The sequence below is a fragment of the Melozone crissalis genome, unplaced genomic scaffold (assembly GCF_028551555.1).
Source record: "Melozone crissalis strain CALT ecotype California unplaced genomic scaffold, PUWL_Pcris_2 ptg000018l_1, whole genome shotgun sequence".
In the NCBI taxonomy this organism is placed as follows: Eukaryota; Metazoa; Chordata; class Aves; order Passeriformes; family Passerellidae; genus Melozone; species Melozone crissalis.
In genome coordinates this window covers 26931396-26958335 of record NW_026535796.1, presented here as the reverse complement: position 1 = coordinate 26958335, position 26940 = coordinate 26931396, and the positions used below count along the sequence as shown (strand labels likewise).

Here is a 26940-nt window from a genome sequence, read left to right as displayed (position 1 = left end):
TCAAATCAGGCTACTTACAATTGACACTAGAAGTAATTAACCACAAAGAATTTAGTAAGAGTCTGTATCTCTAGGTAATTTTGAATTAAGCTCTAAGTATATTTTTGGATACCATTTTCTCTCAAAATGATAATTCAGGTGCTGTATTACAAGCAGCAATTAATGAATGAAATACCTAAAATATATCTTAAGCAAGAAATGGTCATGGTCATTTCCTTCCAGCCTTGAATCAGAAAGAACATTTAAATGTTTTAGAAAATGAAATTAAATTTGAAACTCATTTTGAATGCAATTGCTTAAAAAGAAATACATTAATTAGGCTTTACATATATAGCACAAATACTATCAAATATATTGTTTACAATATTACAACACTAAATACAGAAATCAGAAACTCGTTTTCAAAAATACTTTTTTTCTTAAATGGCATCATCTAGTAAGCTCTTTTATTGCTTTGAGCAGTCCCATCAACTTGCCTTGAAAGACAGCCATGCAACATGGCAGTAGTCTACATTTTAACTTACCCTTAGGGACTACTTAACCTCTTGTTTTACTTTTCCTAGAACAAAGCAACAGTAAGGATAACCAAGAGATGATATATATGTCATAACTATGTAAAGGTCAACAAGGTTTAAACACATTGGGTTCTACTCATAAATATTTGACTAATAGGAGTGTATTTTTCATCTTAAACCCTAAGATTGGCATCTCAGTATGCAGCAAATTATTCTCACCGAACATGTACAATACATGATTCTCAAGTTGAATTTCTCCAGGTACGTGCCTGAATGCCAATGTCAAAAACCAAGGACTGGCAATAATTCTTCTCTTACCATTCCTTACATTATAAAGATAATTGACTACATTAGCATGAGTCATATAATGTTCCCAATTCTGATCCTGCCTACATCAACATTCAACGATTCTGGATTCACACTAGAGTACTTCAGAGCCTGGTCTTATACAACTCGTTACTAACCAAGTGGAAGCTACATTAAGTTCGTAGATCAGAAAGAGCAAACTAGTTTTCTTACAGGGGAACAGGCAACCTCAGCCAGGACTAAGTTTAGGCAACCTACACTGCCTCTTCACAAACCCTTGAAGCAACTGGTTTTAGTGCTGCTGTACATATTTTCATAATAGAAATACACTCAAAAGCTTTCCTCCCTGACAGCATTGAAACAAAACAACCAAGGAAAAAGAAAAAAAAAAAAGCACCAAAAAAAGCACCAGTAATCTAGAAAATCTTCTTATAATTGAAAAGAAAATTTCTTTGATGTGTAAATAAGTAATTAATGGCTACCTACTTACTACTCTATGGAATCATATACTTTTGTATTTCAATTATTTAATGTCTGATACATCTGTATCATGCAGCAAGTATCATCTTCTCTCTTAATTCTTGAACTGAAAAACAACAGATCTAAACAAGTAGCCATGTGATTTCAAAGAGAAAGTCATCATATAAACCATATTTTCCTTCATAAAAAAGAGAGGTGAGGGGGAACCTAGATAACAATTTCATACATTTCCATGTTTTCCTGGCTGTTGGATTAAGCAGGTTTTCCCCCCAAATTGGTATGGCTTGAGTTAGATTTAAAATCTATTCCCAGAGGAGGCTGATAAATGGATTAAAGTGGAACATAAATTCCCTGTGTCACCCAGTCCCTTAAACCTTGATGTCAGTAACATGCCTAACAATTCCATTATTATAAACGTCAAATATGTTTTACATGTGTTAGAAAGAATAAATGGGTAACAGAAGAAATGGAACACTCAAGAAACTGTAATGCTATTACTATGTTCCATGAAAAAATATCTAATATCTATATTACAGTGTTCATCCACTAGTATTTTTGAATCTTATTTTCTTGAATTTTGCACACTGAATCCCCTCCTGTAAGAGACAGACCAGCATATTTATTGTGCTACACATAGTTTGCTTTCCCTTTATGGTGCTACTTATATAAGCTAGCATAACAGACTGGAGAGTGAGCAAAGGCAGAATAAAAACCCGCAGTGTGATTTTTTTAGTAGTTAATATGAGAAGCAGCACAAAGGAATCTTGCTTAGAAAATATGAGAATTTTTATTCTACTCAGCAAAAGGAAATGCCTCAGCTGAAGCAGTGTTTGCACTGGATTTTAAGAAAGATGTTGCAAAGTATAGAGAGTGAAAAAATGACAACCCTTTCAGAAAAATGACTTACAAGAAAGGACTAAAAGAACTGGGCTTGCATACACTTCCAAAGAAAGATGGGAGAAGTGGATCAGCATTACAATAACCCTGAAACAAGTAAAAAAGCCAGTGATTTATCATTTTCCCATTTCCTCAAAGTACACAGAGGAAAGTGCTTTCATTTGCAATCCATAGGCTTGGAATTAAATACTAGAAAGAAGCTTTTCAAGTTCAAGTGGAATTAAATACTGGAACATTTTACCAATGGAGACAATAAAACCTCATTAGGAAAATCTACAATAAAAAATTAGAAATACTTTGGTATGATACAGCACAGTTATATTTGATACTATCACATACTTGATCAGGTTGACAACATAATCTCAAAGTCAACTGCATTCAACTTTTTCCTCATTCTGCGATAACGCATTCAAAGAATATTCTAATCCTCTAACAGTGAAAATATTTGATATGTAATGAGAGGTAAGAATTTTTGAATAATACACAATAAAGCATTACACATTTTAGAAGAAAAACAGTGAAAGAAACCTCAGCTATCTAATATAAGGTGTGTATATATATAAGTATAAGGTGACAACAGAAATTTCACGACTAGGGGGACAGAAAAATCACCCTTAGTCTACTCCTGTGTCCAATCTTAAAGCTTATGGGATCTAAAATAACCCAAAGTTCCCTAAAAACTGTTATATGCCTAAAAGTTCCAGACTACGTATGATAAGGTCCTACTTCTCAGGTTAGCTAATCATATATGGCTCCTACTGAAACCAAAACAGCATTGGTCACTCACTGCAAGCTACCTCTTCCCTGCTTTATTTTCTTTGTGTGTGTGTGAAAGGAGGGAGGCAGAAAAAAAGATCCAAATGAGCACAACAGCACCCAATTCTACACATTTAATTTATATTTCCAGATCTTAGATACTAGATAAAATAATCTGTTCTTTCTTTCACAATTCATTCTTAGGCAAAATTTGCTCCTCTTTCAGAGATTTTGATAAAAAGCCATAAAGCACAATACTGGAGCTGGTTTTAGCCTTGTACTTACTTTCCTATTTGAAATCCATCTGGCCGTAAGAAGAGATATAGATGTAAGTTACCTAGTTACTCTGAGGTACTATGTTTCTGTGAAGTTAATAAAAATAATGAGGCAATTCAGCAAAGCATTGCTGTCTCATAACAATGCTTGAAAAATATACTTCAAAATTATAAAATTTTGCTAATTAGCAAAAAACCATCATGCAATCTATTAGTAAGTATACTTTTTATTTCACTAGTTGTATTAATAATTTTGTAATTTTGATTTATTGTGATGTTACTATGTCAAAAACTGTGAAACTTGTACATTATACCATGCATTTTGATGTACAACCTCATTTCAATCCTATTCTTTACCTGTATTACAAAACAGTACCTAATTTCTATTTTTCTCTTCCTTTGTTTTACTTACATAGAAAATAGTGCACCTCTTCTGTACTTAATTTAACTCTTAAATTCAAAATTTGGCCGTGCTTATTCTTTACTGCCAACTGTCTATGTCAGACATATTAAGTATTACAATAGTATCTTATTGAATAAGCACAAGCAAAAAAATATATACTAGTATATGTATTTTCAAAACTCATTCTCCTCTGTTATGTATAGTTTTTTATACTTCTGCACATGTGTGTATACATTTTTAATTCATATATATATATATGTGTGTATATATATATATATATATATATGTGTATATATATATATATATATATATATATATATATATATACATATACATATATATATATATATATATGTATGAGAGAAATCAAACTTGAAACTTTTAGCCCAAAGCTGTTCACTGATTTGGGCTCTCTAGCAGAGTACACTCAGGACCTGATTTTTCAGGGTACTGTGCCCAGTATGTTCAAGGTTTGACTGTCATTAAATTCAGCTCCACTGACAGTGCTTAGCATTTAGTGCAACGGCACTCTCAAATGTAAACTCGTAGCAGAACATATTCAGGATAATCATATTGCTTAATGACTGGCACCTAAATTTAGAGGTCTAAATTGTGAGGTCAATCCCTCAAGGCTCTGCTACCATTAACAGAGAGAGGTAGCCTTGCATCCTTATTTCCTCCCATATGTTTTTCAAGGCTGTCCAGTAAGTTGAATTCACAGTTGATTTAGATGAAAAATAATAGTTTCAGGTGGTTTTTTGGCATGTTAAGTTTTCAGCTGGATCAGCTGATCTGTCTGACCATGTATGTGCACAATCGGCAATAGCAGTATGACAAGTGCACAGGCCTTACTCTGAAACTGGCCGGAGCCAAATGGAATGACCTCTTCAGAGAATAGCTTATGGCACCAATGTAATTAAATTAGATGGCTGGCAAAGAATGACATGCATATTGTGTTAAAAAAAACTCATGGAAAGAAAAGAAAACTCCATCAAATGACTTCTAAGCTTACATAAAATGTACATAGAGGCAAGGACAGAATCTGTATTCATTGAGTAGCAGTCCAACTATCTTTACACTTAAATTTTCTTTCTACAGGTTCTGCTTCATTCAAATGGTATGTAATAAAAATTCTGCAACAAATAAGGCAGTTTTTCAGAAAAAAAAATCTAATTCATCACATGCTTACAGGGTTTTTTTTCCATACAGTGAATAAAACTGAAATCCTTTGGGGAAAAAGCAGTATACAGTAGTTAATGCAGTGTCTTAACAAATACAGACAAAGAGGGAAAATTACTTCAAATAATTTAAATAATTATAACTTTAATAATAACTTTAAATAATTGCATTTGAAAACAGAAAGGTATTTTCATATAGGTTTCTGTATCTGACTACAGAGAGCTTAAATGGACAAAACCAAGCTCCAGAAATTTCATCATGTGAAATTACAGGAATGTCAAGTGGTAGGGTAAGAACACTTTGGGCATGTTGCCATCTCAGTTGCAGAAATTGATTTTTAAATAACTCATCATTTTCAACAATCTTTTACATCTTGTTACAGAAAATACATAAACATGCAGCTAAGAACCATAGAAGTGGCCCAAGTCCATTAAAATTGATAGACCTTCTATGGACCATAGATCAGCCCCCATGAGTATAAAGCAACATCCTCAATATGTGGCAGTGCACTTTTTCTTTTCCTTTTAAGTACTTCCACAGGCAAATAAGTATTTTATAGAAACATATATCTAGTATAATAATAGTACAGAAAATTTAGATTAATTTGCTCCAATGACTTCTATAATTATGAGGAACAAATCTGTAGACACAGAAAGAAAACAATGTCTGCCCTTTTTAATTGGTACTCTGCTATGTATTATCATTCTATTGCTTCTATTGATGTCATGTACTTCACTTGTTATGGTATCAAACAATCCCATGTACACTTTTAGAAAAAAAAAACATAGGGTGACTTACCATCTTGTGAAACGGCAAAACAGTTAATGTTTAACAGTGATGCACAGAACAACTGCTCCTTTTTTGTTTGTTTAATACATACTGAAGATACCATGGTTTGTTTCACAATACAAGCACTTTCAGAAAGTACATTAAAACCCATGGATATAAATTAGAACACAAATTGAGGGTTCTCCTTTTTTATGAGGTAACAACGGGATCCCGTGGAGGTGTTTATTGGACCAAGTTAAGTGGAAGCATTATCAAGTTTTTCTTTCAATGAAAAAATGTCAAATAAGAAGAGTTGAATTCCACAACAGCAACACCACAAAAAACATTAAATAGATTTAACAAGTGAAAAACACTTCTAGAAGTAAATCCACCAAACTGAATGAAGCGGCACTAAAAGCATTAGACAATTCTAACTAGCACCCCAATTTGTGACCAATGAGACTCTAGTTTTAGCATAGCTCTCAACATTAGCATCTACCATCAATAGATTGGAAAATATATATGAGTGCTTGCAGACTTTTCATTAATTTTGTTACAGAAAGCAACATGGACCAGAGATTTTGTCTATGAAGAAATGGGGTGATAAAGTAAAATGACAGCTGCACATAAGGCCAGAAAAATCAAATCAAAATTTGCACTCTGTGCATGAATTGACTCCATATTAATATCATACTCTAATTATCTATTTATAAAATATAGTCATTTTAAGCTCTGTGAAGAATAATGATTGGTATTTTAACTCTGAACTTAGCTGTAAATCACACTATGCAATCATCTTAAAGTAACAGGAGACACATACTAATATCACACACTACCAGGTAAAACAAAGCAAAAAAGCAATGGAACAAAGGTCCATTCCTTACTGTCCTACACCAAGTGTGCCCAAGACAAGAAAGGATGGTCATTACTGGAAGTCCTGTGCCAGGTGTTTTGCTCTCTCTCCCTGTCCTTACTTTCCCCCAATAGGTTACATGTCCTCTTCATTTTTCCCCCGACTTGTCATTCACAGCTGTTTTTCCCCATAGTTTTTTTTTTCTCTTTAGTTTCTTCTCAGAAGGAAACTTTGTTTTAGACAGACTGGAAACCAACTTCAAGGCAAAAATCAGGAGCAGCTGCCTCATGCAGATACCATGGAAACACCTAAGAACAAAGCGAGTACACAGTAACTATTTCCTGAGAACATTCCTCCAGCATCCAACCATTTGCAGTTCTTCTTAAGCCAAATGTAAATATATTTTCCCCACCTTTTATTTTTCTTATATATTTCATCCAGCTGCCTAATTTTTTTATGCAAACTTCCACCATCTACATAATCTCACAATAATAGATGTCCACAATTTAATTACAGATGGTCTCATGTTTATTTGATATAGTAAAGCTGTAAAGGTAGTTTGATTGATAGAAAGAAATATTTAATGGACTTTCTGCTAGGAAACCTCTTTTTTTTTCTCAATGGATTTTTGAATGTTTCATTTGAAAACTTCTGTATTAACTAATTTAGGCAAAGAGTGGCTTATACTTTGCACACAGAACTTCTCATCTGTGTTTTGCACTGCACCACACAAAATGCTTCCCTGCAGCAGTTCACATCTGAGGGCTGTTACCTCCCTATGACAGCATGGTATTAGCTCCTCGTGGTTTCAGTGAACACTCGCATTAGAAAGTAATCTGCTTTTTTAAAATTGATTTTGCAATCTACAAAACCTTGATCCAGTAGGGGAGACTACACAATATATCCAATGTGTACATAATATGTACATGAGATGTTTGTAGTTTGGTCCATAGACTGATAACTTCGTACTGCAGTTCCAAACTATTGTTCTATGCATTGCAGACTGAAGTGTCATTTGATTTATTAAAAAAAAATCAAGACCATATACTACTGACTAAGTAATATGAACAGAGATAGAAGTTCTAGATAGCAGTATTAAGATATTTAAAAACATCTTCACTGGAAATTATGCCACAACAAAGACAGAGAAAATGTTTATTTGTTGTTGTTTTTTTTTTTAAAGAAGCACTACTGATTGTTTCTAAAGAAGCAGTAGTAATGTACTGAAAGGCTATTTATTATTTTCTTTTAAATGTATTTCTAAAGAAAAAGCCATAATTATCATCTTTGTAAAGATAGGGGGAAATTACCTTTTCTATGTTTCAAGAAAATTATATCCTTCTGGGCCTTTAAAATGGATATCAGATTGAAAGAACCATCTTCTCTACCAAACATACATATCTCTGACTATGCCTTTTGACAGAGCTAAAGGAAGTAAAGTATCTTTACATTCAATAATACTCCTCATAAAAAGAATGCACTTTTTTTCAATTTCACTTATTACTTTTCAGTCTCAGCATGAGGTATAGAATCTGTAATTTGTCTTAGGTTCACTGCATTCCCTTTCACTGTGGAGTAATTAATGAGTTTCAAACCCTTATATTTAGGCCATAGCATTAGAAACAGCTGTTCCTAGGAAGGCTTCTGGTTCCAAACAAAACTCACCAAAATTCATGGGAGATCAAGAGACAGAGGATTCTGTGAGCATTCTCCATCAGAAACCTTAATGACTGACCCTGCTGACATACCCATGCTATTTGCTCATCATTGAAGTTCTAAATTTTGTACTCTTGCAATAAACTGTAAAGTTTCTAGCTAAGATATGGGGAAAAAACCCTCAAAATGTGATCCTAAAGCTTTAAAGAGAGAAAGCAAGAGAACAGAATCTATAATCTATAAAAATAAGAAATTCGGTTCTCAACCCATATTTTAGGTGCCTGAAATCTCAGGGCTAGGACACCACTAACCTGTAGGTAGCTCATGAATGCAAATAAATCAAGATCCATGCGGGCACTTATATTTATTGGTCACCTGCACGGTCAATTCTCTTCAAAACCGCTAGTCTTTTAATGTTGTTTTTAGGAGAGTATACCTGTCTTTGAAATTATAAAAGCTACTAAAAACACCCAGCACAGAAACTAAGACTTGCAGTACACTTATTGATAACTAAATGGTACCTAATAATATTGCTTGCTTAAGTTTAAGCCTTAACAAACTTTGAAGGAAATCCAAGCACAAACTAGAATGGTTCTCTTCTAAAATTCAGCAGGAGTCTTTACCCTGCTGCATGCCCTGTCGGCATCCGCAGCTTTATTACTACAGCTTTTGTTTCGACTTTCAGCGGCAAGAAACAGTCATTTCAGCGTGACTTGCTAAAAGGGCCTTGAAAACGACACTTTTAAGGCGTTACACAGCAGCAGCCGCGGCCTAGCGCAGGCGCCCCGGCGCACGAGCGAGATCCAGCACCTCGGCCCCCTCTGGCCGCTGCGGCCGGGGCCGGAGGCGGGGCCGCCCGCCGCTCTTCCGCCCTCGCAGGCACCATGGCAGCTGGCAGAAGCGACTTGCCGGCACCGAACAGGGCACATCCCCAGGCGTGAGGCTGCCGGCGCCCTGCTCCGCCAGAAATGCCGGGCGCTCACGGCGGCCGGGCCAGCGGGGACCCGCGTACCGGCGTACCCGCGACCCGCGTGCCAGCGCGGAACCGGGCGGCGCGGCATGGCCGCTCGCACCGCCCCCCTCGCACCGCGCCGCCCCGGACGGGACGCGGGGCGGAGCCGCGGGAAGTGGCGGCCGCGGCGGCTCGTGGCTGCCTGGGCGCTGGGCTGGTGGCGCGGGTGCCCCCGGGTTGACGCGGTTCTCCGCCCCGCCATCGCTGGCCTTCTGCCTCTCGCCGCCCGGCGTGACCCGCGCCTCTCCTGCCGCCTCCGCGCAGCCCTGGCGGTGCAAGGCATGAAGCTGAGCAAAGCCCAGTACGATGAGATAGCCCAGTTCCTGGGGCACGTGCAGCCCACCCGGCAGAGTCTGAGGAAGCTGAAGGAGAAGTTTCCTAGGTAAGTGCATCCCGCCTTCCGGCGCGGGGCCCGGCGGCGGCCTGCGGGCTCGCTGTGGCCGGGTGCGGGGCCGCGGGGACCGCCGCGCCAGCTCCGCCCGGTGCTCCAGCTCAGGCCACACACGGTACAAAATCACCAGCACACGCACACGGTCATCGACTGCCACTGGGAGCAGGATACTGCTCCACCCTCTGTGACCTGAGAAGTTGGCACAAAATAAAGAACACTTCCCCCTACACACGTCCAAGTGAAAGCTTGGGGCCCTTCATGAGCCTCTTGGACACCAAGGAGGTCTTCTGATGTGAATAAAGCCTTACGGTGCAGAACGAGCCTCTGTGGCTGAAGCCACTTGTGAAATACATCCTGCAATGCCAGTGCCCCTGTTTCTTAGGGATAAGGGACTTTATGGATCCATGGAATCCATCCATAGAATGCTGCTGCATTCCAGTTGAAACTGGAAAAGGGATCATCTTTTCACTTAGGGCCATTCATGTGCTTCTTTGACTGAACTGTGTTCAGAATTCTCGAAGACATTTGCAAATGACCATGCCTGGGATGGAAAAGTATCCATCACAGGATGTGCTCCATGCACCAATCTTTATTGCTGAAATTTACTTCCTACCAACTACAACAGAGTTCTAAAGAATGTTGCAAGGTTTCACTTTCCTTTCACATTTGGGGGAAGGACTGCTGTTGCTGAATTGGACAGGAAAGCAAGTTGGGTTCTGTGGAGAGAAGAGTGGTGCTGTTTCTAAAATCACAAGAAATAATACAGAAAAATGTAGGGAGTTAGATGCTGTATCTAGTTTGGTGAAAGAGAGAAATTAACAAAACAGAAAATCATTCACATGCTTCCTGAATGAACCTTGCTTGTCTTAACCACAAATGCAGCGGAAGAAACTGACACTGTGTGTAACTTACAGTATGTGAGTGAAGAGCCAACATTACTTAGGCTTTTGAACTGTCCAGTGAAATCCTTTCCTTTTCAGGAAAGTGTGAGAGAATTGCCCTGTTACAGAGAAGAAGTGATAAAAAAGCGTTGTGGTTGGTTCAGGGAGTGCATTGAGTTGCATTTTGGGAACCCAGCTCACCTTGCACAGTACTTCTGCAACTTGGAAAAGCACTCACCATAACAAAGTGTGTTTCAGGAACTTAGACTTGGCTTTATCACTTCAGTGCTAATGAAATCAGGACAGAGTGTTTGTGGGTACTTGTGTGTGCATGCATACATACACATGCACGTTCTCTTTCTCTACTCTCCTTATAAAGTTGTCTTGAAAGAAGGTTAGAATTTGGGTTGGTTTTCCAGGTCAGTCACTGTTTTTAGGAACCTGCTTCCAAGACAGATCCATAGGCACATGAGTGTTTGTTAGTCAAATTTGTCCAAAAAAGACTGGGCTTTTCTGATATGTTTTACTTCCCAGTCCACTCACTGGGTGATGTAAAAGATCTGTTAAATCCTCTGTTTCAGAACTTGATGACTCCTAAACAACTATGTGTAACTAACAGTATAGGGTTATTTAGGAAAAGAATTCTGTTTGTTTTTTTTTCTAAAGGACCTGGCTCAAGTGTGGTGAACACTGAAAAGCAAAGGTTAGCTGTAGTAGTTGCTTCCACAATTAAGTGGCTATACCTTTATGTTGTTATTCACATTATGACATGAGAATGGTGTGTTCTGAATTTTGCTTGTAGATCTCTCCTGGATTTTATTTGCCCATGCTAGGAGAAGGCTAAAACCTTCTATATGAGCAATGAATTGATAGCTTTTTAAAAATTGCCTGTCTTAGATATATTTTGAGGAGCTCTGTACATCTTCTTTCTGTAAGTGTGATATTTCTTTGTTGTCTCTTTGTTTATTTCTCATAGCAGGCCAGATGCAGAAGATAAGCAATACATTCCAAGGCCACTGCTTTCCTTAGCAGTAAGGAAGGTGTGTTGAAATAGACACGTTAGGATGTGGAAAACAGGCATTCTCTATAACCCTTATGTTATAAAAGAGGCCAGCTGCAAGCTGCAGAGATTTGTAAACCTGTATACCATCTGAAGGGGGAGGCTTTTTCAGTGATATGTTTGATAACTGTGGAGTGAGTAAGTTTTTTTTATAATCTGGAAATTTTGTCATTCTCTTCCAGGACAAGAAGGGTCTGACTGGACTTTCTGGCTGGATTTTTTTATTTTTCTTTATGAAAGCCAGAATCAACTAAAGCCCTCCACCCATCTCTACTTTTTCATTCAGTCTTTTTAAAAAAATATTCCAGAATCTGTCGTGGTACCTACAATGTGATGAAGGTGTCCATAGCCAGTTTCTCATTATTATATAGTAACAGTTGCTGATTCAAACTGGAAAGTAGTAGCATCCATAATAGCTGCTTTCACCTTGCACTTTCAATCTTTCCCTGGGAAGGATTGGAATTTCGCTGGTAATGTAATACATAAATTGACAGTTTTCAAATATTTCTGGTTCCTACTGCCTCATAGATCTTGTGGGTCTTTGGATTTCTGCATTAATCTGCTCAGTTTTTTTCTAACGCTGTCTTATCTCTTGGCTCTTCCCTCAGCTGTTGCATTTCCTGAAGCCTTGCATTTTATGCTCCTAATTTGTATAAAATCTCTTTCGTGCTATGTGAAAGGGCCTACTCTTGTTGTGCAGTTTCTCCCTAAGAATAAATTGTAATTTCTGTAAGCAATTGCCACAATGTAGTGCACAGGTATGGTGGGTGGTAGCTGCCACCCAGACCTGTGAATCTAAAAAAATTTTAACAGGGTGCTTTACTATTATTGGACTACTTCAGGAGGTGAGATTATTACTTCAAATGAGTATTGTCATGTGACTTATTAATGTCAAAAAGTCAAAATTAAACTGCTTCTCATACTGTTTATAAGTATTTTAATACAAGCATTGGGAATTCTTATATTTTACAACCCTGTAACTTTCCATACAACATGGATTTACTCTACTTTTCTTAAAATCCAGTTATTTTGCAAAAACTTGGATACTGAATTGCTGTTCTTTTTCTGTTAATGCTGTGATTTGTATTTCATGCCTGGCAATTACCAATGTATTATTCATTTCTTTATTCTTAAGGTATTTGTTACATCCTTAGCAGTTGTCTCCTAACATGTTCTCATTTAACAGCAGGGTATTTAGATGACCTGAGGATTATCAAAATGTGATTTTAAGCACTAAGCACAATAAATCTCTGCCAATATTGGATCACTGATCCGTAGTTCCTTTGATCTTTTTCACACATATGCCACTGGACTGATAAATCTGTATATTCAGTGTTGTGCTTTTCTGTTGAAGTATACCACATTTTCTGCTTAGTTTCTCACCTGAATTTTTCTATTTGCTAATAATTTGTGGTTTTCTTTGCTATTTTTGTATTATATTCTTCAGCTTTCCCTTCAGCTATGGACTCCTGTTCTTCTGAGATACTATTCTTCTCAATGACAGCTAAAGTCTAAATTGAATGAGCCATTTTAGGACTGGTTTTAGGCCATTGCAGGAAATGTTCTGAGAAAGTTAAAATCCTTTTTTCTCTCTTAAATGGTGGTTAAGAACTGCCTACAAGTAGAATCTTCTAGATACAAATCACCTTAGAACTACCTATTTATAGTGACATGTTAGACCTTCAAAAATTCTGTCTTTTTTCAAAGACTATTTTAACTTGTTCTAAAAAGTCCAACTTCTGAGAGTTAAATTCATACCCAAACTGATAATTCTAGTACTTCAGTTTACTGTTTTGTTTCAGTTCTTCTGTATGTGGCAGAATACATTGTTTCTCTCAGAAACCTTTTCTAAAGCTTCTTGTAGGTAGAACACAATTGACTTATGAGTATACCCTTCTCAAATATATACCTTGTACATGTTTTCACCTTCTTCTTTGTATCCAAGTCTGATTGATTATTATAGTCTTCTTGACCAAATCTTTGTCTTGGTTTAAGAGAATTCGAAGTGGAATTCTCCTTTGTTTTCACCAATCCCTTTCCATCAATAAGGAGAAATAAAATACAAGTAGATGTAAGTGAAAAAATTAGCAGTTTACTAACAAGTGAGACTGCAAAAGGCAAAAATAAGAGTAAATAACCACTAGATAGAAAATTGCTAAATCTCACAAACTCCCCCAGAACAAAGAGAGACCCAAAATGGCAAAAATATCCTTTCCAAGATGGTGCCTGCCATGGGTGACGACTGTAGGGAGAGAAAAGGAAAATGGCGCCAGACCCTGCCCCTGAGATGGCGCTTTGCAGGTGATCGCATGGCCTGGGAGACAAAGGGGAGGGATGGCAGCAAACCCTGGGAAGGCAGGAGCTTACAGAGCATTTCCAGCGGCACATGAGAAGTACTAGCACCTGTGGGGTCAGTGCCACTGCTCCCCAGACTCTGACGGTGCTGGTGCTGATGTCTCTGAACTGTGGATGTGTTGTGGAGAAGAAACCGGTCTGTCAGCCCTGGTATGAGGTGACTGGGCCCCAGCAACCAGCTGGCTTTGCAAAGTTCACCCCAAAACAGTTTTTAATTGTAAAATGCAGTTTTTCCAAGTGGCTACTATTGCAAGCCCAGGAAAAAACCGCAAACAGCTTCCCAAAGTAAGCCCTCCAAACCAGAGCGTCCACTTTCAGCACGTACTGCCAGCAGTGAGTTTGTTCCCCACTTCCCAACTCCAATTTAAAAAGGGACTGCAGCAATGTCCCCTCTGCCCTGTGGTTCCAGTTCGGGATGCGCTGGATCTTAAAAGAGGCCCTAACAATTTTTGGGTGTGGACGGAGATGGAATATAGTAACATTTGGGTTAACCCATGACAGTCTTTCTCTGGTCTCTACCAAACTTTCTAAGGATGTAAGCTTTGGTGACCCAATTCATTATGATACTGTCTTGAGTTTTTTTTAATGTGAGAATTTTTTCTGGTTTGGTTCTGTCCTGTGTTCGAGTTTCTTACACCAGGTTGTGCTCGAATTGGTGGTTCCAGAAACTTTCTAGCCTTGAGCATCTTTTAGTAATTCCAAACTCATGCTTTTCAAGTTCTTGCACTGATCTGTTGTGAAACGTGTTTCCGTCCATTTGAGGATTGCTGTATTTTCCCACAGCACAATTTGTGTAGTCTATATTGTATCTCTTCCTTTTTTCAAGTTGTTAAACAAACTTGGTGCCTCTAGCCTGACTTTCCTTTAGGTACCTTCCCTTGCATTTCTTTAAAAGAAGCATTAGTTTCTGAGACTATTTAAGTGCAAACTGTGTTATAGGGATTTTCACAGTACTAGTGTTTTGAAGTATGAGCTGACTTTTATCAGCAGCTATGTGCAGTTCGTCACTTTTGTGCATCTATTCAAAAAAGTACCGTTCTCATTGTGTCCCTTGTGTGAAAACTTATTCCATGCAATCAAGAGGATATTTTTTCACAGCAGAAAGGTAAGGGAACCTGGCATAAATATAAGAGAAGTACTTTTAAAATTTTTTCTTCCTTTTTTTTTTTTCCCCCTGTAAGCAAGAGGAAAATGTGATGCACAGCTTCATATTGATATACTTGAGTATGGCTATTTGGTTTTAATGCATGTAACTTCATATTTGATTATTGGAATGTACACACTTGGTTCCCACAGCACATCAAGGGGTGAGCATTCCTCTACATTGATGACCTCTACTTTTCATTACTTAGTATCGCCTCAGTTTTCCACACATTTTCAGTAATTGTGTTGCTCTTTCTCCAAATTATTGATGGATGGTTTTGTTAAATGACACCTGGCCTGGAAACCATCTCAGCAAGATTTTAATTTTTTAAAAAAAGCATCTGCACAGTAATGTGTTACAATGTAAATTGGAAAAAATAATCTGTTTATTATTTGCTCAATTTTATCACTTTCTCTGTGGTGATTCATATTGAAACAAAGAAGTTTAAATGTATGGTTTGAATGTTATTTCTTTTACCAGCAGATGAAGGCTGAGGAAGCATTTTTTTCCCCTCTTTTCCAGTATCATTGTTGCCTCTGGTTTTGTTTTTTAGGGTTGGGGGGGATAAGTCTTTCATTTTCCCCTTGAAGACAATTTTGTTTACAGAGCAATATATTGCTTGTTTGTGAATAATTTTATTCTGCTTTCATGCAGTTGCTTAGATTGTCAAGCAGTACTGATGAGCCCATGATGACTGTGGTGAGAAAAAGGAGGAATTTTTTTCTTTTTCTCTTTTCTTTCCAGTTCTGTATTCTGGTGTCTGGAGCCTGCAGACTGATCAAAGTGGAGGGAAAATTCTTCATGCTTTGCTCTAGTGCTCTTTGGAGCTGCTGTTACCTGGAAGGCAGACTGGCAGTGAGGCTCATGGGCAGAGGGCAGATAGCTGCAGAGTTCGAGGCTCTGAACTCAGGCACAGGATTATTAGACAGGTTGTATTTATGAGCAGGCATCCTACTGCTGTGTGACACTTCACTTGCACTCTCTTCTTCCTAGAAAGGTTCTTGTCATAGCAAACCCAACATTATTCTTGTAACTTCTGCTCTCTCTGCTCTTCTGAATAGTTGAAAAGCAGAATAACTAGGCTATTTTTCATTACTCTGCAAACACTGATGTAGCAAATCTCATTTAGAAAGTTGCCTTTGTGCTTGATAGAAACCTATTCTGAAAAACAATATTTAAAGGCACAATTTCAACTCCTTTGTCTATATTCTCAATACTTAACAATGACATAAATTCATGCTCTGCCTATATAAACGATCCCATCAAGTGGCAAATGCTTTGTACCACTGTAATGTATTTAAATATTCTGGAGGATTTAATGAGGGTATCAATGAAATAGTAGAATTTTCAAAGTTTTATACTTTCTTCTTTTACTTTAGACTTCAGAATAAACAAGGTTTGACACGGAGTTTGTTTTTGTCTAATCTATGTAGAACAAACCTAATGTAATTTAAAATTTGTTATGTACTTGAAGCTGCAGTAAACCTCACAGGTAAACAGATAGATAAGAGATGAGAAAGAGGTCTTGGGTCATTAATTGAAAAGAGAATTAGCAATGTTCAAGTTTCAAGAAGTGACCCACAATAAAATGTAGCATATTTTCAATAATCCTAAAATGAAATAAAAATTAACTGTGCAAAGTAATTATGTGAACAACTGATAATACTCCCTTTGGAAAGATGTTCTTGTTATTTGAACCCTTGGTAGAAAATCTACTATATCACAGCTTTGATAGGCTGAACCCGTGGGCAGTTTCTCTTTTCGCTTAAATATCAGTGAACAATCAATATCAAAGAAGTTGTAATTTGTTGGATTTGATGTGACTTGCTAACGAACTGTTTGCTTGTGTTGTGACCAAAATAGGAAGGATACCAGTCCTCTCCTGTAATAGGAAATATTGTGTGAAAGAAATCAACAGTATCAGTATATAACTCAGAAAAACTTTGTCTCTTTTATTATTCATTAAATTAAACAGAAGATGCTGACTTAAAAGTTAGATATTGATAGCAGTGGGTGGGTTCAGAGTAGAATGGAAAATAGAGTTTTGCTCACATTTGTGGCTTTCCCAACACCAACAGACAGGATTTAGGCAGAAAACTTCCACTGGCCCAGGTGAATACTAGATTTTCAGGACATGGGTGCTTTCTCTTTTTTGGAGAGATAGAAGAAGTTTTTTTGTAGTTGTTTGCATGTTACCTATTAATAGAAAAGTAGGCGTAATATAATGAAAGTTAATTTTGAAGGAAGTCCATTGTAGTTTTCTGCCACATTTTTTTTGGTGTAACCATCTTCTTCCTTATACACATATGTTGTCCATCCTAGCAAAATACAAACCTATTTTAATCGTTAGTCTTGAAATTTTGTTTGAAATATACAAGGAAAATTAAATTTTTATTTTCTGAATTCTTGAGTACTGATAAATCTCTTCCTTCTCTTTTAATGTTTTCCCCTTCCAGTTTGTGAAGTGTTACCATATGGGAGTACAGTTCTTTAAAAAAAAAAAACAAAATTACACAGAACAGGACTTATTACACTTGTGAAATTCATTTTGGCTGAGTAAAGGGAAACCTTTTTTGGCCTTGAGGAATTTATACAAACCACTTAGAAGCCAATCCTATATCCTTTGAAGATTTGATGGTGAAACACAATGATTGGAGGGGATCTTTTAAAGCAGATGTGGAAATTAGTTCCCTATAATTTGAAAATGCATTCTGAATCTATTGGAGCTGTGTGTTAAGTGCTCTTGTTTAATTCAGAAGAAAAGAAATAGAAAGAGAGAAAAAAAGAACCAGAAAAAATGCAGAGAAAGAAGAAAGCAATAGGAAGAAAATAGAAAAAGAGGAAGAAGAGAAAAAATGCAAGAGAAAAAGAAATGAAATGGAGAAAAAAGAGAGAAAAGAAAGCAGAAAAGGAGCAGAAGAAGATTTAAAAAGGGAAAGGAAAAGAAAAAAGAAAATCCTTTCATATGTCAAAGCTGGGAGAGTTGTCTTAGTCAACATGTACACTACTGTGTTGATTTGTGAGGTTTAATTTGGTTGTACTTTCTGACACTTCTTAAATTCCATGGATGTGGTAATCACTGGTAAGATAGGAATATGAGTCTTGTGACACAGTCTTTTTCTATGTATTTCATTCTAAAGTAAGCTTGATGTCATCAGACAGACCAACAGATGTCTGTAGATTTAAGGGCAAGATTATGGTGGTTGTTAAGGGAGGATGAAGTGGAAGTTTTAACACTGACCATATGTGCTTTTTAATTGACTTGTGGATTTTAGGATACCGTTATATTCATGTTGCTTATATTTAAGGAATATTGTGATAGAAATGGTAATTCTTGATTGGATTTTAGAAACATTTCCATAATGTATCATTCTTCTGAAGCCTGAAAACAAGTCTAGGTTCAAGTTTTACAAGCGTAGGCGATTTGCTACATCAGAATGGAAAATATTTTATTCATGCATTGTTTTTTGGACAGTCATATTCTGGGCTATATTACAATGGCACGATAAATTGCTGAATACACTGTCTGCTGAATATGACCTCACCATGAAAAATTTGATGCATTAGAGTAGGAAAGGTTGGAATATATCAACCTTAGCTGACAAGGGACTTTGAATTTTGACCTAACACAGATGACCTTTGTGTGCAATAAAAGTGAGTTTAATCTCCAGGTCAAGGTTGAGGTGAACAGTAGGGCAATGTGGATTGGTTTGTACTGGCTATGTCTGGATCACACCTAGCAAGCAAAGAAATCCAAGGTCTTTGCACTTCAGAGTAACCAAATGCTTGTTTACCTAAACTCATATCTGTTACACCACATTTAAAAACTTGTGGTACTGTAGACAGCTAACTCCTCAGCAGCCGTGACTATTTCATTTGAAGCTCAGTGTTTCACCCATGAGGTATGTATATTCTGCTGCTATAGATCACTGAATAGATAAATAAGATTTCCCCTGTAGCGCGTAAAAGAAGGACTGTTCACAATACCGCCTTGCTATGAAAAGGGTGAAATGTAGAAGGTCTGTTTCTTTGACAGCTCGCCTGTCTTTTGAACATCGGAAGTTTATTCCTAAGTCTTATGCTTTTAAGAGGAATGTAATTAAGAGAGTTCTGATGTGTTTCACTAGGCAAATACAAAGAAAACAGGTCCTTTTGAGCACTCCTTTGCTGTAAAAGGTATTTGATCAGAAAAGCTAAGTTACAAAATGGTTTGGGGATTGTCTAGGTTACATAATAAAGACATATAGATGAATTTAAATAAAATATTGTCGCATTTATAGCAGTCACAAACAAAATTCATCTTTTTAACTGGCTCATGTTCTAGGAGTGCTATTTCAGTGATGTACCAAAGGTACATTTGCTGAATACTTAACACATTGAAGAGTGGTAGCAGTGGTGCTGTTGGAAGGAGAGAGTTCTCTTTAAATCAGCCAGGGAAAAAAAAGTTTGAGACTAATGGAAAGAACCTCTACTCCTTTAATAGAGCCTGCAAAATATATTCTCCAGGACTGATCAGCTCTGAAGGCTCTAGAGGTTTGATGATTGGAATGGCAGGAAATCACGCTTTCAGGACATAACGAATTGACTAGGCCATCCATCATTTGTTAGCATGCGCTGAAACGCTGGGTTTGTGTGCAGAGGTCTGTGATTTAGTAAATACTTGAGAGATGAATAGAGCTTACACACAAGGGAAGATATTGCTGTCCTTCAGCAGCCTTAGACACAGATCCCTGCTGAGAAGGCCGTCTGACAACAGCTCATCAGTAACTGGCCTGTCACAGTCAGTGATGCCCACCAGCCATCCCTGGTATATTAAATGCATTTTTAATATCTGCTTCAGTAGATTTAATGAAGAAAATTTAGTTTCCATACTCTGATCACTGCTTTCTCAAGTGTTTTAAAGCATTGAGCAAAGCACTTCCAAGAAAGGAACTGTGCTGATAACAAGAGGAGTTCATTGAAAATCGGAATGAAACGGGGGTGTTATTATCCAAATAGTTTCCTTAAATCGAAACAAAAATGTTTGGAAAAGGCAGTGATGATCTTAGAAACAATTGACCCTCCCACAGAGGGACCTTATGCAGCAGGCTGTGCAGCAGCAGAGATACAGGTCTGGGAAAAGGTGTTTGCACAGTGGTTCTATTTAGTGTGGCAGAGCTTGCCAAAAGGCAAAATTGCATTTCTTAGGCTCTCGTGTGTCAGTACCAGAATCAGACAGAATCATCATTCTGTCTGGCTTTCAGGGTCCAGAGAGAAGGGTGGCTGTGAATGGAGGAAATGGAATAGATAGAGAAAAATGATAAAGAGAAAAATATGCTAGCAATCAAAAAGTTTTTGATGCTAGCATAGATTTTGTTTTGGTTTTGGCATTTTTGCAAGCAATGCTTTTGGTGAAAATAATTGTAGCATTACATGGTATTATATAAACTGATATAAGAAACAACAGTAAGACACAGTGGGAAATAAAACTGCTGTTGGCAGACTCATTGAGAGTTATTCAGTATTGACATTCTGTGTGTAAGGATTGTACGGAATTATATTTTAACTTCATGGCAAATGGTAAGATCTTTTGCTGTCCATACATGTAGAAAAACTTCACAGTTATTTGATTTTCCTTTCAATTTGCAGGGAAAACTTCTGTTTACATAAAAGCAAATAAGTTGATTTTCATTTTGTAATGAGATTCAATGCTTATGGTAGTTACTTCAAGACAGCAAGACAAACAACTTGATTTTGTTGCAAACATCTATTTGAAACATTGACTTCTTGAGCTTTTTCTCTCTCAGGAATCCATTCTGTGTTCACAGAAAAGAAAACAAGTCCTGAATGAGACCTATAAATTTGATTCTTGTATGTGTCAAAACAGTAATGTATTAAATGCATGTTATTATAAAAATTTAAGAAGTGTCCTAAATGCTTACATTTTTATAAAACACAGCATATTAAATAATACATTTTCTTGTTAGCATCTGTTTGCTGTCATTGTTAGCAGGACCTATGATTTATTACTTAAATTAATGACTACAACCATTTTGGTGCTGATAAATGCCCCTTATAGCTTATCACATCACTTTAAAAGCAGCATATATGCTTCTATGAGAGTAATTTTTTAATTGTTCATTCTAAGTTCCTGGTGAAAGTAACACCTCTATTTTCAGTGTGAAAGTTTCAGAAGCTTGAATTACACTCTCAACTGAGTGAAATATTGCTGAGGATTAATTCCTGTAAGAAAATGCAATGCAGAAACTGATCCTAATAAAATTGTCTTCTAAGACAAGCCTGATAGAGTATTGTTACCAAGAGTATTGTTACCAACAACATTGATAGAGGAATGGAAAGATAATACCCTGCGTTCCTCTGATCAGGTGATGGTTGAAAGCCTTGTTCATGTTTTTGTTTGGCTAGTTGGTACCATACAAGTAGATGTCAAACACCCATAGGCATGCTTTGTTACTAGTTTTCAGCTTGTATCTCATTAAGTCCTTGTCGTCCATGGACTTCAAATGAAGAATTCAAAATAAATTAATTTCTTGTCAAAAGACTTAAATTTGCCAAACAGGAACCTGTGCCTGTCATGGGAAAAACATTATGATTTGTGAACAACTTAGGATAAAAACTTTTGTTTGTAAGCAAGTAAAGCAATTTTTTACATGTCTTATGTTTTATTTGAGTACAATCTTTTTTTAAAATTCTTGTGTCCATAACATTTTGAGTAATGATAGTGATTTGAGTAGAAGGTACTATCCCTTCCATTGCACACGCCAGGATATCCAGTAGCCTGATTGATAGTGACAGTCTCATTGCTTTGTATTAGAGAATTGTTGAACTTGCTTTATCCTTTTCATCTGAATAGAATGCTAAGTGTTGCTGTCTATCCAAATGTAGAAAAAGGCTTCAGATCAGGATGTAGTGCTGAAGAGGACTTTATTGTTTGGGTGATTGTCCTCTATTTGCATGTCTGTATTTATGCCTTCAAAGTCTTGGAAGCAGTTGATGGTCTAGTTTCCCATATACTTCCACAAACTTCAACACAAAATAAAAATGTTCTAAGATAGCACATGTTCTTCTTTCACAGAAAGCAAAATGTTGTCAAATATTCCTTTGAACAAGACACGTGTGATAGCAAAAGTATTCTTTTATGCAATGTAGCCTGTCTGAAACAGTTTGAAAGGCAACATAGAAGCTGTGACCAGGATGGAGGTAATACTCCTGGGACTGAATTACTATAAAGGGTCTTTTGGAGTTCCCTGTTGTTAATTGAGGACACCAACAGCAATAAAGACATCACATTTCTCTATTTGTGGTTGGCTGGGAGATAACAGAACTTCTTATCAGTCTTCTGTTGTACTATCCAGTCCTTTATCGCATCTCTTCTGTGGAATACAGATGCTCATTTGGAGACTACAACTTGTGGAGAGTACAGTAGGCAGAGAGTGAGTGTATGTTTCTATATATGAAATGGCTGTTGAACGTTAGCCATTTACAGCATTAATATAAAATGCAATATTTTAAATGCAGCTCTCCTTCAGTTTTCAACACAGCTGAGCAATATGTCCTCCTAGACAAGTGCATTTTCTTAGGGTACACAAAATACAAAAAGAGAAAAAAACCTTGAAAGCTAGATCTCTGGTACTTACAGAGCTTAAAAATGAAAATCTGCTTTGACCAGTTGGCAGGTACTCCAGTAAGCCAAGCAAGTTCCAATCCAAATAGAGTTCAATGAGCTTATTGCAATGAGTAATCTAACACAGGAATATGTTTTCCTTTATTAGGAAATATGTTATGCTTTTATTAGGAACAGGAGAATATAATTGTTGACCAAAAAGAGTAAGTTGGGCTACATTTTTTATCTGATTTGTATTGTGTTCCTTTGACATCAGTGATCTGAGAAAGAAAGGAAAATGGTCCTTTATGGAATAAATGTATAGTTACAGTCTAAATATTTTCCTAGCCATATCTGTCTGCTTGATATGTCGTCTAAGTGCTGAGCATTTTTTTCCAAACAAATTCCATTGGTTGCCCAACAACTATGATTCACAAGCTTCCTGCTTACACTTTTTGTTTTAATTTGCTATTTAGACACAGACCTCAACAGTGACAGATGATCATTCTTACACATTGTTATTTTTTGTGGTTTCAAGGTTTCTGGATAGAGAATTTTGTCCATTTATCTGCACTAGATGCCTGTCATTCTAACATTTTAAATCACAGTAAGTTAAAAATAATATTCAAATGTTTCAGCTACTGTCTAGAAATGAATATATTTTTCTGTAGACAGATTTAGGGAGGTCAGCATGTATCACATATTACTTGTTTGTGTTAGTTTGTTTTGTAATTTTAAGCTCTTTAATTTCTTTTTCAAGGATATCTCTCAGTGGAACTTTGCATTAGTGGATCAGGATGTTTACTGAAATAACTGGTTGAAATTATTAAAATATGCAGTGGAAAGCAGTGTGCTTAATTTAATGGGCCTCTGAATATTAAATGCAAGTATAATGTTATATAGACATGAAGCCAATTGTTGTATTATAGTATATGAAGCAATAGCTGTGTAAACCCTAACCTCATAATTTTGCAAGTTCTACTTTATCATGTAGCTGTAAAAGGCAATCAAAATAAATCACAGAAGATGAAGAAGTATTTTCTAGGGTTTTCTGTATGCGTTCAGAAGTGGCGCTTGATCCATGAAATTTTAGTAAGCATATTAAATAATACAATATGATGTGCGACGTGTCAGGGCTGATAAATTATTTTGTATAGGACATTTATACAACATATGGTGAGCTGCTATGTGAACAGCTTAATGACTAAATTATGTTAATCTTTCTTGCCATATTTACTTTTCATTTAAGAAAAGGCATTTTTAAATTTTTATTTTACTTTTTTTATCATGTGTAGATATAAGAAAGGTGTAGGTCATCTCTGAGAAGCCGTGACAGTGATCCAAGGTTCCTCAGCTGTGCAGTGTACATAACACAGATGTTGGGAGAGTCATCTGTCAGCTATGCCTCTCCTATGGAGTTAAAGTTCTAGGGGGAAAAGAATTCGACACAGTGCTGTCACTGTTACATTTTCACAATAGAAGAGCATGCAAATAGTCAACCTCCTGCTTAGCAGTAGTGCCCTGTCTAATGTCTGTGCTGGTTAGAATAAAAAAATAGTGGGTGCATCTAGGGCTCATAGATCTGACAAAGGTCATGCTATGCTGGGCATTTGAATTGGAAATTGTCTGGACTTAGATTTTATAAAGCTCCCAGTGTTGTCGGGGAAAATTTCAGCAGGGTTTTGTCCCTAGAGAGGCCTCTTAGGCCCTTTTCTGTCCTATGAATGAATTTAGATGTGAGGGTTTCTCTTGCCTTAAAACTGTTAAGTTCATTTTGCATACATCCCTAGAGAGAAAAACTGGCAGATGCTTTTGTCTTGGAAGTGTTTAAAAGAAAACTGCAGAACAGGAACAAGGGAGAGAAGGGGCCCTGCGTGGAGTCCCAGAACATTTTGGAAATGGCCAATATGCAGTTTTCATCAGTACTAAGGCGGGGCGCAATATGGTGCCTGTAGCTCACTAGGGAATATGAATGTTGATTAAGCATACTCCCAGGCTTTGAAATCCTGAAAGCAGTGTCAGAATAATGGATGTTGAGCAAATGTCAAGCATTTGTTAATTTCGCTGTTATTTGGAGTTTATCTACCATGATCAATCAAATAAACTAGTGCTTCTCTGTTGTGGCATGTGTCATTGATATGGTGATTAGGTGGATAGAGAGGCCTTCTGCCTTTTTTTTTTTTGGTTAATCCAGGTAACAGATTACATATGAACAGCCATAACTTTAGGTTAAATATTTCTTTGCAGTTGGTTTAGTGGAAAGAGTTGCATTAACAAAATACTTAGAGGGTACAGAGAGACAAAAATATTTGCATATATGCTGTGATAAAAAATTACATTTGTGCCATTTTTTCTGCTTTTGGCTTTAAAATATTACTGTCATGATGAAGGAGAAATTGCTTCTAAGTAAAAGTTGATAAAGGGATCTTTTACTTGTCCTTAGAAAGATAAATTTGAAAACAGAGTCTGATTTATAGCTTAGCTCCCTTCTTCACTCTAAATATTTTGGTTTCTGAAAACTAGAAACTTGATCTCTACATCCTCTTACTGATACCCTTTAGTTAAAAGTAGAGGTCTCTTTTATAAGAATATGAGCCCTCTTATAAAATATATCATGCATAATGTATATATGTAAGTTGTTAGTTAGTCACTAACGTGCAGACCTGTAAACGTTCCAGTTGAGAATATTTTGTTCTCTTTCTCAGTTTTCACTATTTTCTGAAGTCCTAATTCTGTTAGGTTGCCGCTCTTTGAAATTAGGTAACATACAAAGACCTGATATTTAAATGTGAAGAACAAGATTAAGATTTATCTGAAAGAGAAGAAGGCTCTGTGGCCTTTACTTCTTTACTGTAAAATATTAAAACTTCAAAATATGAGAGGACAGAGTTGGATGTTTTGTGTGAGGCATTTTTGAAAGCTGTCTGAAGGGTATTATCGGTCAAATTTCTATGAATTCCAGTGAAGTTTATTTAACACTCTTCTCATTGACTTTTTTTTTTATCTGTAGTACTTATGGACTTAATATAAAGACAGTAATGTATATTTTTATTATGTTTTTGATAAGTCACAAAAATTTAAGAAGTGTCAGTGAGTCATGCCATATTGCTTAATGCATGCTGAGGTAATCTTCAACTTATTTTAACAGAGAGCTAATGTTTGTTCTTCCTTGGCTTCCACATTTATTTATCAAAGCTGCTAGGCTTATTCTACCAAAACCAGTGAAATTTTGGTGCTTAGTGAAGGTGGTTCTGTGTGGTCAATCTTATTGACTGTTGTTATCAGATATGACTGTTCCATTAGTGTTCCATTAAATTCTCTTCCATGGAGTAAGAGTTCTGGAAAGCCAGCATTGGCACTGTGACAACCAAAGCTTATAGTCATTGTGTATATTTTCAGGGCAATATAAGGAACACCAGAAAACTCCTCTAGAGATGGGAGGAAGGGAAAGGAAAAGGAAGAGCCTGTTGATAGGAGTGGAAAGAGTAGAGAAGTTTTAGGATACACTGATGTAATGTTGTGATCAGCTCTTGTGATGTTCCCTTCGTATTGCCTTCCAGTTTTAGGTAGACAACTTTTTTAAAAAGAGAATGCTGAAAGAACATTAGTAGAAAGAGATACCTGGATTTCCTTCTTGAGCATTTCTTCTCAAGTCTTTCCAAGGGGAAGTAATTAGTGGCATTAAATGACGTTATTCCCTCTATGGCATAATAAGCTATATCCCTGGGGCTGAAAGTAGCCTTTGTAAATATCTGCATGCATGATACAACAACTTAGATATACAAGACAAAATACTGCACTGTTGGGTAGGTAGATGTTCTGGTTTAGGGCAAATTTGGGAGGAAACTTTCAAAGAGGACCCTTTAGTAAGCAGATTCAAGTGGCCCCTCCCCCATCTGGTTCAGGAAAAGACAAGAATTATTATCTTTTTTTTTTCTTTTTATTTTTGTTCAATAATTAAAAATAACTTAAAAGTTGTAATTTTTTTACTGTCTAGGGCTCTAAAATCTCAAGGAAACTAGCTATAAATGGATTAATCTCTTGCCTTAAGTCTGCATTGTAACCAAAATGGGAATTTACTAAAAACTCTCACTTCTATATCATCTGTGTTTGCTTCTTGAAATTTTATCCTGAATATATTTTAGATTATATCCTGAATGGGAAGCATCAATAAGATCCTAACTTGTTTAAGGAATTAACAGTTTTGATTGGATAACTGGAAGCTTTTTTGACTTATGATGTTCACTTTTTACCCTGGAGAAACCTATGCAACAGTGTGTGTGCTTGACATGTGATGCATGCAAATGCTAAATACAGTAGCAGCATGAGGCAAGTGTCATTAACAGTAATTTATGTAATGAAAGCCACCTGGCTGTCTTTGTAATTAATTGCTTCTAAATAGTAAA

The 26940-nt window shown here is 36.7% G+C and overlaps 1 protein-coding gene across 1 annotated transcript in view; it reads left to right on the top strand.

The window, feature by feature from the left end:
* Window positions 1–9216: 9216 nt before the first annotated feature.
* Window positions 9217–26940, top strand: part of CDIN1 (CDAN1 interacting nuclease 1) — a 122454-nt gene continuing 104730 nt past the window's right edge. Inside the window, exon 1 of the mRNA XM_054276351.1 lies at window positions 9217–9482. Coding sequence (XP_054132326.1) covers window positions 9382–9482 — 101 coding nt within the window. The 5' untranslated portion in view covers window positions 9217–9381. The remainder of the gene's footprint in view (window positions 9483–26940) is intronic.